This window comes from Protomyctophum bolini, assembly GCF_963924005.1.
Source record: "Protomyctophum bolini genome assembly, chromosome: 13".
Lineage (NCBI taxonomy): Eukaryota > Metazoa > Chordata > Actinopteri > Myctophiformes > Myctophidae > Protomyctophum > Protomyctophum bolini.
Genome location: NC_137874.1, coordinates 13229114 through 13245337, shown reverse-complemented (window position 1 = coordinate 13245337; position 16224 = coordinate 13229114). Strand labels below are relative to the sequence as shown.

Genomic DNA, 16224 nt, shown 5'->3' with positions numbered 1-16224 from the left:
TCCAATTGCCATCCAAGGCGTAAGAAGAAATGGCACCTTTTTCACATTGGCCTATTATAGCACCACAAACTGACCTGCCCTGGTGGAGACCTGTGCCCAGAGGGGCACTTTATCTAGTTTGCCTCTGCACCAAATCTTTTTGCTGGAAATAGGCCTTGCAAAGCGTTGAGATCAGAGCTTGTAAAAGGGTTATTTTAATTGAATGTTCAACCTGTTCCGGATGGAAGGTTTCATGTGGTTAAGGTTAATGGTTTCTACACAGTGAAATCCTCAGTGTTCATTTATCGTTTTGGTAACTCAAATGCAAACTTGCAAATGCAATCTTCGTTGCATTTGTATCCTCTCCCGAGCTAAACGAACACTTTCTTTTTACTGTGCATTATGAACACAAACAATTGACCTGTTTTAAACTCTCAACCGCCGCCTTCTGTTACCCGTCAACGCCATTATACCAGCATTGCTGTCTCTTTTATTGTGTGCATGCAATCCAAATGGCTGTTTGCTTGAAGAGAGATTGATCATTTGGAGCTGCTCACATTATGTGGTGCCTGGAGACCTGCATGCGTCAAGTGTTTTCGGGTGAATCATTGACAGGTGCCGCTAAGCGGGGGTCTGAGGTGAAACACAGCTGGCCGGCTGACGGACACACAGACGAGACCTCCAGAGAGCAGCGCTTCGGTCACTTCCAATCCTCCTACAGCCTGGTTAACATTTCAATCCTAATGAATGACCTGTTTTTAGTTTTTAACTACATCAGAGTGGTTTTTGGGGGCTCGGCCGCCTCCGTCAGAGAGACATCGATGCCAAAACACCACAATGCGTTATAATTTTATAGGTCCCTTTGTGTCACTACAGCCTGAAGAAGGCGTAAACTGACATGCATGCATGTAGTTAATATTCAAGTTGTAATTGAGGGCCTTCGGTACTTTTTGGACCTATACCTACCCTGGAGTGCCTAGACCTGGATTTCTTTTAATGCATATTTTTGATCATAACTTTCTTAACTTTTCTTGAATATTATTGAATGGCTTGATTGATGTTTTGTTATTCCATTCCTCCACGAGCACTGGTCTATTTGAGGGACACAAGTAGCAGCTTCTCTCTTAACAACACGATGGGTCGTTTTCTCTGCCTCTTCTGGGCGTTCGTCCTCTTCTCGTCCGGGGGAGTGGCGGACGCCAAGCCCAACGCGGGTCTGAAGACGTGGGGCCGCTTCAGGAAGCTGCCCTACCCGGGGGACAAGGCCTTCCTCTTCGACACCTTCCCCGACAGCTTCATGTGGGCCGTGGGCACGGCGGCCTACCAGGTGGAGGGCGCCTTCGAGAAGGACGGCAAGGGCCTGTCCATCTGGGACACGTTTACGCGCGGCGGCACCCGCCGGACCATCGGGGACGTGGGCAGCGACAGCTACCACAACATCCACGCCGACATCCGTGCCATCCAGCAGCTGGGGGTGAGCCACTATAGGTCAGTGGTGAGTGGAAAGTAACTAAGTACATTTACTTGTGAGTACAAACTTGAGGTACTTACTTTATGCTTCTATTTCCGCTACATCACAGAGGCAAATATTGTACATTTTTACTCCACTATAGCCTAATTATTTGAAAACTTAAATTCACTGCTGTGATTTAGATTATTATTACCAAACGTAGATTAACCACTTAAGCCCTACTATTGTATACTTTGGCTCTTAGAAATAAGCCAATCTATAGCAGACCTGGGCATTACACTGCCCGGGGGCCAAATGAGGCCCTTTGGCAGACACTGACCGGCCTGTGAAAGGAATTGTTGGAAATTAGAAAATAAAACGTACTTTCTAATTTGTGCTTTTGAAGCCTGTTAATTCACTTACACAATCCGTTTAATTTCCTGCCGTGAATTGCGTGTGTGATTTACAACTTGTTTACCATTGTTTTGGAAAGTTTGATTGAATAAATTGCGTTTTTGTATGGCAACCTCACTTGCCTAGTAATAATAATATATAGGCCTACACTTACCAGCTTGTCAAAACAACGCCATTTACTGCTTTTTATATATTATGCAGAATTGAGTTCAGCCTTTAGGCAACAATATTTTGGCCCCTTGGGAAAAATAATTGGCCACCCCTGATCTACAGGCTCACAATGAGACAATGTGACACATTATACGCTTCATGGATCTGTTATTTTCAAGACATCTTTTTGACAACTTCTGAAATTGTGAAAAGGGATATTCTGCACAATGATTACTGAATATCATATTCCTACGTTGTAGTATTGCTACTTTTACTTAGACCTAATTTAAAAAATCAGCATGGAATTGTGGACAAAATCTTTTATGACGACAACAAAATATACTTAGTCTTGGGTCTGAGAGGCTAAATCTAATTAAATGGTAGTTTAAATAACGGATCTCAAAATGAAAAGGGTTGAAAACCCATGGTCTACAACAAGTCACATATAGCCGATCTACAGGCTTGTAGATCTGCTATTTTTTGGCTAAATGTTCCCCCCGAAATATGGATGCCTGGGTTGAGCGGGTTGAAGCGGTTAAGGGCATTGTTACCAAAACAAATCTCACTCCTCCCTTCTTCTTCTTCTTCCGTCGCTCTCGGTAGGTTTTCTCTGTCCTGGGCCAGGATCTTCCCCAACGGGACACGCGGCAGCTACAACCAGGTAGGCAGTGGTGGTACTTAAGTACAGAACCTTTAACCTTACTGAGAGTATACTAGATAGATAGATAGATTTCTTTATTTTTGTGTCATGCACCAAAGGCGCCCAGCCCACATGGGCTTACAGGACACACCATATCATTACATTCAATATTGCATTGTGTACAATAAACAGATATGTACTAATACATCTCAGAGGCAAATATTATACTTTTACTCCTTTTACTCCACTACAATTATTTGAAAACTTTAGTTAGTTACTTTGAACATTTTGATTATTATTATTACAAAACATACATTAACCTCCTCAGCCCTACATTTTGGCCTTTTGAAAAGCCAATCAAGCTCACAATGCATCATGATGCGATGCACTGTGAACTTGTAGATCTGCTATTTTCCAAAGATTTTTATACATTTTAAAACTTTCTGCATATCAGTACTTTTACTTTTGTACTTTGAGTATATTTTACCCATACTCTTGTACTTTAACTTTAAAGTAAATGTTGAATTCCGGTCTTATACTATTGCAGTATTGATACTCAAAAACAATCATTTTTTCCCCCCACCACTGAAGGTGGGCACCAACTACTACCGCACGCTGATCCGGAGGCTGAGGGAGATCCGCGTGCAGCCCGTGGTCACGCTGTACCACTGGGACCTGCCCGACAGCGTGCAGCAGGCGCTGGGCGGCTGGAGCAACCCGCAGGTGGTGGAGCTGTTCAGGGACTACGCCGACTTCTGCTTCCGCACCTTCGGAGACGACGTGAAGCTCTGGATCACCATAGACAACCCGTTCGTGGTGGCCTGGCACGGCTACGGCACCGGGGTGGTGGCGCCCGGGGTCAAGAGCGACCCGGACCTGCCGTTTCGGGTCGCTCACAACCTCCTCAAGGTGAGCGGCGTTTTTTTCTTTTGCTTATACCACTTAAACTTAAACATCCTTATTTTGGGAAAACTCATTGAAAGTATTTAATTTAGAGTGAAAACAGAACCCAGAGGGATTCCTCTAGACCCCGTATGGGGTTTTTGTGGTTAAAAGAAACAACACCCAGATTCTTGCAGGGGTCTCCTCGTCTCTATAGCTCTTTAGTCTTTAGTAAACAGGAAATAAATGTTCAGGTGAGACACCACTGATTTACAGTATAATATGGTGAACCAAGCCCAGAACACTTGTCTTTCCACTGTCCTCATCAAGGCTCACGCCGCAGTGTGGCACCTGTACGACCGCCACTACCGGCCGCGGCAGCGGGGGAAGCTGTCCATGGCGCTGGCCTCTCACTGGATCAAACCGGCCCAGACGCGCCTGCAGAGCCTGCAGGAGTGCCAGTGCTCCCTGGACCACGTGCTGGGCTGGTTCGCCCGGCCCCTCTTCACCGACGGCGACTACCCACCCTGCATGAAGCAGAGGCTGGGCACGCGGCTGCCCTCCTTCACCCAGGAGGAGAAGGACTGGATCAAGGTATGGTTATACAGGCCCGGGCTGCCCATTAGTCCCACTTCTCCATATAGTGATGTTAGATCGGCACCATTATTGATCGTCTAAACCCAGATTCATACTGCATCGCACGCCGATAATAGCAGACCTATATACAAGATCAAAAACACGTTGGGGATGTGACGTGTTGTGAGCTTGTTGGTTTGCTACATAAATTTGGCTTAAATAAAGCATATTTGCTTTACTTAATTGGCAATCAGATACAGTAGGCCTAGAGTAAAGTTGAGTCACCTTTTAAATCAAAACATTTTCAGGTGGTTGGCCATTGAAAATGGCCTAGCCTATAGGCTACTCCTCTCATGAGGACCGATAATGATGCATCTTTTTTAAATATTTCTGGAAGGTTAATATTAACGGGACCATACATAGCAGCATATTTGAAAACAAAGTTAATCTATGACATACTGTGTACTTGAATCAAATTGTATCAAATTAAAAAATATACATAAATTTGGAAGTCTGGCTCTCAAAAAGGTTTGAGAGCCCATGTTGTAAAGCACATTGTAACCCTGTTAAGGGGACGGCGGACTTCTTCGCCCTGTCTCACGGAGCCTCGCTCAGCTTCCACCTGATCAACGACAGCCTGAAGTTCGGCCAGGTGGAGGAGCTGGACCTCCGCATGCTGCTGTACTGGGTGGACGCCGAATACGACAAGCCTCCCATCTTCGTGGTTCAGAGCGGATGGTAAAACTCTCGAATGAAATGAGTTCTCTCTCCCGATTGGATGAAATTGGTATCCTGACCTGTGTGTTCTGTTTATTAACCCATTTAGGCCTGACGTCGAAATAAAAAAAACGTTCGCTCTGAAAGAATATATACCTATTCAAAGATTTGTGCCGCATTTTTACGAATTTTCAAAAATAGCAGACCTACAATAGCAGACCTACAGACCTACAAGATTGCTATTTTTCAATAGCTAAATTATAACACAATGTTTAAAACACCAAAAGGGGTTCCCGCCCCAAAATGGAAGAAAAGGCGCATTTATGAAAGAAATGTAAAACCTTTGAACGTCTTCACCTAAAATGACATTCCTACGAATAGTGACATCAGGATCAATGTCTTCTTGATTGTGGTCTCCCCCCCACCCCCATGCAGGTACGTTCTGGGCAACACCAAAACAGAAGACCCCCGACACATGTACTACCTCAAGAGTTTCATCGCGGGGGCACTGAAATGTGAGCGACCGATCCAACCGATGTGGTTGACCTTTGACCTTCCGCCTTTATTGATTTGATTCATCAGATGCCACAACGAGAGGGGAAGCACTGATGCATGACCAATATACAGTATCTGGCCGATATCTGTCCTAGATAGACGCCAATATTACTTTTTGGTTTTGTTATATTTATATATATTTGTGAACTCCTTTTGTTTCAAAATGTTAAATTATGCAGATTGTTGATGAAGATGTTGATCATGTTGTTCATAAGAAATAACATTTCTGGGCCGTGGCTCAGCGGTCCAGGTACCTCGGCTGGTAATCCAGTCTGGCAGTGTGCCGCGGGTTCGACTCCCGATCCCGACGGCCTTTACTGCATGTCACCCCCCCCCCCATCTCTCTCCCCATTTCCTGTCAGCCCACTTTCTATCTATCCCTCTACAAAAATTATAAAAGGCGAAAGCCACAAAAAAACTAAAATAAATAAAAATTAATAACATTTCAAGCACTACTTTAAAACATACAAAACAGTCACCACTGCAGATAAAACGGATGAATACATCTGCAGCGGTCTCATACCCATGTGGTCTTTGTCCGTTGGTTTCCGTAGCGATCACCATCGATGGCGTGAACGTCATCGGCTACACGGCGTGGTCGCTGGTGGACGGCTTCGAGTGGCACCGCGAGTACGGCATCCGTCGAGGTCTTTACTACGTCGACTTCAAGACCCCCGACATGAAGAGAGAGCCCAAGACCTCCGCCACCTTCTACAAGTCTGTATTTATGGATTTTCAAATGGATAAATGAAGGCTGAGGATTTTACTGTGTAAAGTATACCCTTTGGTTTCCCAAACAATATATCCCTTTTTCTTTTCCACTCAAGGACACCCAGGGGTGGGTTCCAGGGGGTCCCCAGATTATTTTTAATATAGTATTTTTACTATGTTCCTATGGTCCTTTAACATTATGTGAACATGTTGGGACTGATCTAGGATCTGTTTCTATGAACATTTAACTGTTAACATATTGGGACTGATCTATAGGATGTGTTCCTACAACAGGAAGGTCATCCAGAGGAACGGATTCCCTGAGCTGCCAGAGAACAGTCTGGCTCAAGGTGTCTTTCCCTGTGACTTCGCTTGGGGAGTGTCAGCCAACTCTATACAGGTGTGTGCGTGTGCGCATGTGCATCTGTTGAGTTCATGTATACATTTGTGTGTATACAGTATACAGTCCCCCCCGTGCATAACGTGTGCACATTTATGTGCCTGTATAAGCTTTATCATGTGCATAACCATAACTGTATGTGTGAGTGATGTACATGCAGCAGCAGTAGTTTTTCTATTTTTTTACTTAAAGATGTACTTTAATCTTAATTGATACTTTGTCGCCTGCCAAGAAATCTACAAGCTAACGGCACGTCCCACAGTGATGCGTTGTTAAGTTGGACATCAGTTCTTTAGTAGTGGGTCTCAAAGTGGGCTCCGGTGACCCCCAGGGGTCCTCAAGAGGGTTATAAGGAGATAAATCATAGTTGGAAAGCAAATGGAGCCTCATTGGTCTGTAACTGTTGAGTGTGTACAAATATGGTTCCATTTGGTTATGGGCGTCCGTGGCTTGATGCATAATTATACAACATCCTTGTTTTAGAACCACTTCTTTATGGCAAGTGACGCCGTCGTGTGATGTAGGACTAAACACATATTGAAGTTTGTACTGGGTAAAGAGGCGTAGTCATCAGACAGGCCGCCGGTATACAGTGAGTGAGACAGTGACATGTCATCTTATGGAAAACATTAACAAAGTATATTAACTTTGTCTATTCAGACTGTTAAAGGGTGTGTGTGTGTGTGTGTGTGGGGGGGGTGGTCATCAAGACCCCATGCAACTTCTTGGAAAGTGCATCAATGTTACAACGCTGCTGTTTGTACATACTGTACTGAAGATATCGTCGCTGTTGGGCAGAAACCTCTCATCTATATAGTCTAACCTTTTGTGTGTTTTTCCCCCCTGTAAATTAGCATTAAAATTAACTTGCTCATAGTACTACAGTGACACACAAAAGTAGCAGATCTGCAAGCTCGACAGTTTGAGCTTGTGGATGTGTGGTACCGACAGAGACCATATGAAGAATAACTTGGATAATTAAAAATCCTTAAACCCATTACTCCATATACTCCTTTTCCTCACCTCAATCCAAAACCAAATCTCTTCTTCGAAAATAGCCGATCCATAATGAATTCATAAATCATAATTCATAATGTACCTTTTCTCCTCCCTAGAAATGTAGTGGGAGTCACAACTATTTGGCAAGCCCCCAGAAACGCAACCCACTATTTACAAGGGACCTTTTCAGAAATACAACCCAAAGTCGCTGATAAGGTGGACGTGGCAACACTGCTGGAAGCTCTGGCGGTGAAAGTCCAGTTTGGAGAGGATCGCTGCTGTACTGTAAATCTTCTCTGAATCATGAACCATGTGATGCCACACAGCTAAACAGATGCTTTCTATTGATTTACTCTAATGGCCGCTAAGGATCCCTTAGCCCCCTCCCCCTACATGTATTTAAATTATGTTTCAGATTTAAAAAAAATCATATCATCAGTGTTGTGCAAATTACACCAGGGGGTGCCCAAACTTTTTCATGTCAAGGACCCCCAAAATTATACTCATTAGGCTGCGGACCCCCCATTTGAAAATATACGCCAAGGACCCCCATAAGAAAATGTTTTTACGGCTCTATCAGTGATTTTCAACGGTTTGACCTGAATTAGGCTACGGTCCCCCAATTTATAGGCATTTCTATCTCTGGGACCCCCAATTTATATTGTAAAATCAAACTAAATTTAACTCTGAAGGTCTCCACACACACACTGGGCGCGAATTCAGATTTTTAAGCGGCGTTTCTCCATCGGTTTTCCGAAAAAACGCGGCCGGTGTGCAACCACCTTGAGAGTGTACAAATGGAACCAAATGGACCCGTTATATGTATATTCAGATATCTAACCACTTAAACCCTCAATGCTTACTAAACTTGACCTTTGGCCCCGTACTTGGTCTGCTCTATTTTTTCTGCCTCTACAGTGCTGCCTCTACATTGCCAAAAATAGCTGATCTACAAGCTCACAGGGTGTCACAGTGCGACAACCTTCCACCCCCCTTCCCTAGGCTGTAGTAACTCTGAGGACACCCTGAAGGGAACCCATGCCCCATTGGCCTGTATGTGCATGTATGTACAGTAGGTAAACAGCACTTACATCAGTGAGTGAGAGTAGGCTTGGTTGGCCCAGCTTCTCTCTTGGTTCATTTCAACACCAGTGTGGTTGAGTAGAGAGAGAGAGGACACAGCACATGACTGGAAGGTCACTGAGTTGTTCCCCAGACAGCTACTATGCATCATTTGATATCATTGTTGTCGTCGCCTGGCAGAAACATTGTATCTCCATATTTCAACTTTCATGTGTTCTTCATAAATGAATGCCCTACTTCGTCATACTAGCTTGTATGTTGTATACGAGCTTGTAGAGCAGCTATTTTGGCACTTTTTCTAAGACGGTCAGTAGTGTCCAAAACGTTGCCTCTAAAATAAATTATCTTGTACCGAGCAGATCCAGTGTGCAGGCGTATTTTTGTATTTTATTATTGATGTGCACCTTTTCTAAGTGAAAGTCAACGTGGTTAGTGTGTTTTTGTCCATCGGAACATCCATTTCCTGAAAAGTAACCGTTTGGACCGTTTTGGTTTCCAGTCCACCCAACAATGAAATGGTCATTTGAAAGGAAGGACTTTGGGAAATGCCCAAGTGCTTCTAAATCCTATGAGCAGCTCATGGCTTTTTGTGTTATCCTTTTAGCATTATCATGTAACTGCACCTCTGTACTTTTCCAAACTGTAGCGCGACATTGAAGACGATTTGAAATATTTGGGGTAGATGCCAGAGGGTTGAACATTGTTTGAAGTTTGAACTAATTGTGCTATTATGTCCTATTAAATCAAGTAATAAGAATGCACTGTTTATTAGAATTCTGCATCTGCACCCAGAATCACAATTACTGTATAAGAGGTGTACGATAAATTGTATATTGCCGATATCGGTATCAGTTGATTTGACCATGCAAATAGCCGGTAATCAGATATCGGCCAAAAGACTCAACATCGTGCATGTGCTTCCAGGTGGAGACTGTGCCCACACAGTTTGCAGATCCTAACATCTACGTGTGGAACATCTCCAACGGAGGAGAACTGAAGAAGGTGGAGGGCCTGGTGGCACCGCCGCTACGCCGAGCCGCTCACTGTGCAAACTACGCCACCATCCGACAACAGGTCTGTTGTTACTGTATGTCGTCACCATGTTTATCTTTATCGATTTGACCATAGTGAAACTGAAAGAGGTTAAGTGTGTCTGTGGGTTGACCTTGAAGATCAGGTAGTTTTGCTTGTTTTGAAATTATTTACATTTTATTTATTTTGTTATTTAAAAAAAAAAAAATTATGGGCTTTTTGCCTTTAACGATAGAGAAGGGGAGACAGACTGGAAACGAGGAGAGAGAGAGACAGGGAGTGACACACAGCAAAGTTTGTCAGGATTTGGATTCGAACCCGTGATGCGCTGTCAGGTTTTATTAGAAGCCTAGACATCTAGGTTTCCGTCCGACAGCAACGATATGTAAAAGAGATTGTGTGATTGTCATTGTGTGGTTCTCAAACTGCTGTCTGGGATCCTCAGAGGTCCTTGACTGTAACTCAGAGAGTGTACACATGGTTCTATTTTGTACACTCTTACACGAGTTAGGATTTCATAGTATGGATTGTGGTTCCATAGAGAGAAAATGGCCCAATGCATATCAATCTGGGGTGTCCTTGAAGTTAAAACGTTTGGGAACCACTTTGTTCTATGTAGGTGAATGAGATCCAGCAGGTGGGGGTCAGTCACTTCCACTTCTCCCTGAACTGGTCGGCCCTGGTGCCCACGGGCGACGTGTCCCAGCCCAACGCCACGCTGCTGGGCTACTACCGCTGCTTCACCCGCCAGCTGCTGCGGGCCAACGTGACGCCCGTGGTCACGCTGTGGCACCACACACGCCACCGCACCAGCCTGCCCGCCCCGCTGGACGGCAACAACAAGTGGCTCAACAGGTCAGAGACATACATGTAGCACATATCAGCACATATCAGCACATATCGCCACTACGATGCGCAGGTGCAACAGGTTAATCCGATTAATTGATTATATACTGCAATGTGTGGGTCGGGACATGTGGGTCGGGACCCCCAGGGGCGTCCCCACATGATTTTTGGGGGGCCCTCAGACGACAGTGAAGTGACAATTTAAGGTCTTTTAAGGCCGTTTTAATACCTCAAAAAAGAAAAGAAAAAGACCATTACTGCATCAGTAATGGTGCAGTAATCGACAAACTGCTATAAAAAATGCCTCACAACGCCTCGCGCTGAAATATTATGGTGGCGGGATCCCCAGTTCAAATATGATTATCACAGCCTGAAAAGGTAGAGAACCACTCATACTGTATACACAAATTACAAACGGAAGTACTGGAATTTGGCAGAAGTATACTGCCCAAGGAACTGACGTTTGATGCTTAGTCTAATTTACATTCTCCATGCATTAAACAAGTGTTGTTATTCGTTGAAAAATAAGTAGTATAATGACGGAAGTCCCGCCTTATATACATTCTCTGCTTTTCTCCTCGGAGATGATAAAAGGCTGGGAACAAGTCTGCTATAACATTATAGTACTGTCTCTTCATGTAGCCGTAGCGTTCTAATCTAATCTGCTGGTTGGTTGGTTCCACATGCAGGGAGACTCCAGAGGCCTTCGCAGCCTACGCCAGGCTGTGCTACAGGGAGCTGGGCGCTCACGTCAAGCTGTGGATCACCCTGAACGAGCCCAACGACGAGGTGGTCAGCTACCAGGAGGGTCACCAGATGCTGAGGGCCCACGCCCTGGCCTGGCGCGCCTACGACCAGGAGTTCAGACGCACGCAGGGAGGCCAGGTCAGTCCAGACCAGATGCCACGACCGCCGTTGTATGGATTCCTCTGAAACACCTGATTTATACAGTATGGCTGTAACGATACATTTTAACAGCCATACGATACGCATCACGATACAAGGCTGACGATTCGATACATGAACGATATTGGTTCATTATGGCGCTACGATACGATTCAATGATTTAATATCGACAGTAACTATTTAGCAAAGAAGTTGAATCTGTGTGAATTGTGTGGATTCTTTAAGGGAAACATTACTATTGATATAAATAAGTAAAGTAATTCTCTGCAAGTACATTGTATTTGAACACATATGGACAAACCCGCACCTTGACATGAACACAGAGAATACACACATTTATCGATAGACCAAGTGTAGTAATATTGAATGAAAAAGTAATTAAACCCTTCTTTTTATTTTTTCTTCTTAAAACTGCTAAATGTTAAGTATGTAAGTACTTAAAATGCCATTTCATGACATCTTTAATAATTCTAAAATTATTTATTTGATAATTACACATTACGGGTATGTGAGGGCTTATAAGGGCAATTATATAGTGTTAAGCATATTTATATTTATTTATACTTGACCTTATGTCATATTTATATTATATTTATTAAGTAGTAGTAATTTTGGTAATTAAAAGAGAAATAACACACTAATACAATGCCCGCATTTGTAATCTTTGATGACATAGACCAACAAGGTGTAAGCTTATTAAACATTTGAATAACTATCATAGGCAAGAAAATGTGTTTATTGTTATAAAGCATTATGAGTACTTATGAGTGGTTATAACTATAATTTATTATACAGTAGAACCGCAGATTACAATACATTATTACACGGCTTGATTGAATGCTTGATCCTGATTGGTCAATCACTGAATTCAGTGGTCTGTTATTTCTTGATAATGACCGATGGCTAATCAAAGCCTCGGGGGAACCTGCTGCGCCCCACTTGATATGACAGCCATGTAAACACACAATGTCAACATGACAGCCATGTAAACACACAGTGTCAAAATGTTTTTGAATACATTTGAGTGAGAAATAAGACGAAGCAGTACCCGAAACTCACTTCATTGTTTTCCGACTGTGCAGCAGCTGGGCAGACACATACTTTCATTACCGCAAGCAAGGAAATACCTTGGTTTTTTTTTTTTTTTAATGTATTAAGTTGCCGTGTAATAAACAGGATAATGTCTGGCTAGGTGGTCATTGTAGGGAGATAATTAACTACCTCCGCTTCGTGTCGGTGGTTAATCACTGTGTTGGTGAATTATCTCCCGACAATGACCACCTAACCAGACATTATCCCTTAATTACCTATGGGCTTCTGAGAGAGTGTAGCGATTCGCCGATTTCTCTTTTCACTTTACTCAACATGACCTTCTCCAGGTGTCCATGGCTCTGCACATGGACTGGGTGGAACCGGCCTTTTCGTACAGCCGTGAGGACGTGCAGCCGGCCCAGAGGTTCCTGGACTTCCGGGTGGGCTGGTTCGCAGAGCCCATCTTTGGCAGCGGGGACTATCCTGTGGGCATGAGGAGCTGGCTGCGTCAGCTCAACTCACTAGAGTACAAAGTTCACTTCTTCTCTGACTGATATACCAACTATATTTAAATATTTATCTATTTGTTTATTTTTCGTTAACTTTAATAACCAGTGTATACTGTACATGGTGGATTTGGTGTGTGTGTGTGTGTGTATCCACAGCCTGCCAGTGTTCAACGAGGAGGACAGACAGCTGGTCAAAGGGACATACGACTTCTTTGCCATCAGTCACTTCAGCACAGTACTGGTGACGCACGCCAAGGAGGACTCGTAAGTACACAGTACTGGTGACGTACGCCAAGGAGGACTCGTAAGAGATTTGACATATTTCTGCCTTTTATTTATTGATAGGACACAGTGAAAAGAGACAGGAAACAAGGAGAGAGAGAGAGAGAGCCTGGGAATGACACGCAGCAAAGGTCATCGGGACCGGGACTCGAACCCGCGACACGCCGTCAGGCATGCGTCTGGACCGCTAGGCCAGCGGGCGCCCCCAACCTTTGAGGCTTTTTAACTAATTACTTTTACCTGTACAGGGAGGGAAAGAAAGAAAGAAAGAGAGAAAGAAAGAACGAAGGTCCATTTTGTATGTAAATGAATATTCATAATTTATCAAATATAGTTTATACAATCGTGGTCACTCTAATGGTATGCCTCCAATTATTTCGGGTAATTTCTTACTTTGTATATTATTTAAAGACCAGTTACTGTATTTCTGTTTCAGGTACTTGTATAAAGCCAGACTGGAGGTTCAGATCATGATGGACACGACGTGGATCATGTCCCCCAGACCTGTGGTCCCCTGGGGCCTTAGGAAGGCCCTGAACTGGGTGAGAAGCCACTCAACACATCCACAGTATACACACTGTCCCCCAGACCTGTGGTGAGAAGCCACTCAACACATCCACAATATACACACTGTCCCCCTATGGTCCCCTGGGGCCTCAGGAAGGCCCTGAACTGGGTGAGAAAGACCGGTTTTAGACCTTAATGTGGTCCTGTGTGTGTGTGTTCAGGTGAAGGAGCGCTACAACAACGTGCCTGTCTATGTGATGGCCAACGGTGCTGAGGAGGACCCGGCCCGCTTCAAAGACAGCCTGAGAGTTTACTACCTGTACAACTATATCAACGAGGCTCTCAAAGGTGAAGCACGCACAAAATCATGATTTGGTAACTTTTTCTGTTTTTCATTTGCATGCACACGCACGCAGGCGCGCACTGACTAAGACATTTTATTCAAAAGACTATGACTAAAATAGAAACTAAATTCTGTCAAAATTAACAGATTTACAGGCAGGAGGGGGGAAACATTCCTGTTGTCCTCTTGACCAGGGTTTTTAGAACAGTTAATTATTAGCCAGGGATTCAGCTCACTGACCCCAAAGAAGCTGGTCAGCTGAGAGCGCACCCACGTACGGTACGCACCCACGCACGTCGCATGCATGCACACATGCGCGCGCGCGCACACACACACACACACACACACACACACACACACACACACACACACACACACACACACACACACACACACACACACACACACAGACACAGACACAGACACAGACACAGACACACACACACACACACACACACACACGCTGTACACAAGCCTGCCCTTGTCGAGTTTCTTATTCAACAACCAGCCTTCTTGGCAACCGTTGGCAATGACCTATGCTATAGTGTACTATTACTGTATATTTATATATATTCTTTTCTTCTCCATTATTAATATCCACAACGTCATCTCTGCCCCCTATGTGTCCATCATGGGGTCAATCTGAAGGGCAGGCACGTGCAGAGAATGTTAGAGAGGCAGGGGCTGAAAATAGCGGATCTACAACGTGTCACAGGCTCAGCACGACGCATTGAGAGCCTGTCGATCATCTATTGTCGAGGCAAAACCCTGCACTCTTTAACTACTGTGGCGTACGGCATGGATTTCTAAACAAATTCTTTCGGCGCAAAAATGCTGCATTCAAGTTCAGGAGAGTTTGGAAAAAGGCAATTCTCCTGAAAGGGTACGGCATGGAGAGAGGGGCATTTGCATTTCTTTCACCGCAGTAAATGCTGCGTTCATGGTCTGGAGAGGGCACTTTTTTTTACAGACTGGTAAAAGGGCAGGGGCTCAACCCCCCTTTGATGTCTATGTGTGCACATGCCTGCTGAAGGGGTACTTTGCCTACGCCCTCAGTGACCCATCATCTCTCTGTTCCCCTACAGCGTACATCATGGACGGGGTCAACCTCAAGGGGTACTTCGCCTACGCCCTCAGTGACCAGCGAGACCCCGGCTTCGGTCTGTACGGCCACGTCCAGGATGAGGTCATCGTCAAGGCCTCGCTGGCCAACTACAGGTCGGTAGTTATAGCGTTGTTGTCTCCGTTGTTGTCTCCTTTTACATTTGTGTTTCTTTTGGTAAATGAATGCTCTACTTGACCATACAACAGTCACAGAAACGTTAGCAAAAGTAGCAGTTCTGCATGTAGATATATTTTTTAACATGAGGTTTCCACCTGACAGCAAGTTATTTGTCATATCTGCCCTCTGGTATTATTTTGGTATGACGACGATTAATCGTCGACTAAATATCTCAACCACCCAAAACGAAATGCAGGAACATCATCCAGCACAACGGCTTCCCCGTGGAGGGCACGGCGGCCCAGCAGTGTCCCAGCGCGCCCCAGCCCTGCCTGGGCTGTCACGTTCTGTCCAAGAGGCCCGTGGTGGCCTTCCTGACGCTGGTGGCCACCGCCTTCCTCATCACCCTGGGCTTCATCATCTACTACGCAGCCCAGAGGAACAAGAAAGACTGTTACTGACAACAACACGGTGCACTGTGGCGTACTTGTTAAAGGTTTCTACATGTTGATTTTTTTACATTTTAAATGTCAAAAGAATTATATGTATATATATATAATCCTCCTGTATTGTGGACTCATGTGCTCCGTATCTAATCGTTGCTGTCGGGCAGAATCCTCTTATCTTCTTTTTCTAGGGCTGTCAAAATAACTGAGTTAACGGAGTTCCTTCAATTGTGAAGTTAATTAGATTAAACATTTTAACGCAATTAATCCACGCTTGGATGACCCGCCCCATCCACTCTGCACTATCTAGCCCTATCTGGAATCTGGATGGGGAAAAAACACAAGTCGGTTATTGCCATAAAAGGCTGCACAATTTACATAGGCAGTGGCTCAAATCACATGTTAAATGTACGTATACTGTATATCCGCCTTCTGTCATTCGCCTTTCCATTCCCACAATATACAGAAAAACAAGGCATATTTTGGACATATCGAATGATTCATTCATTTTTAAGCTGTTGGTTAATCTGATGCAATTTTTTG

At 44.3% G+C, this 16224-nt stretch overlaps 1 protein-coding gene across 1 annotated transcript; it reads left to right on the top strand.

Annotated features, from left to right (window-relative positions):
- Positions 1 to 1114: 1114 nt before the first annotated feature.
- On the top strand, positions 1115 to 15696 carry kl (klotho; the record flags this gene model as incomplete). Its single annotated transcript, XM_080781042.1, has 17 exons — positions 1115 to 1467; positions 2597 to 2654; positions 3225 to 3542; positions 3846 to 4109; positions 4663 to 4829; positions 5244 to 5323; positions 5918 to 6080; positions 6369 to 6474; positions 9481 to 9630; positions 10208 to 10443; positions 11124 to 11319; positions 12720 to 12898; positions 13038 to 13145; positions 13600 to 13705; positions 13892 to 14018; positions 15099 to 15231; positions 15492 to 15696. The coding sequence occupies 17 exons, from the start codon at positions 1115 to 1117 to the stop codon at positions 15694 to 15696; spliced, it is 2949 nt and encodes a 982-aa protein (XP_080637168.1).
- Positions 15697 to 16224: the final 528 nt, after the last annotated feature.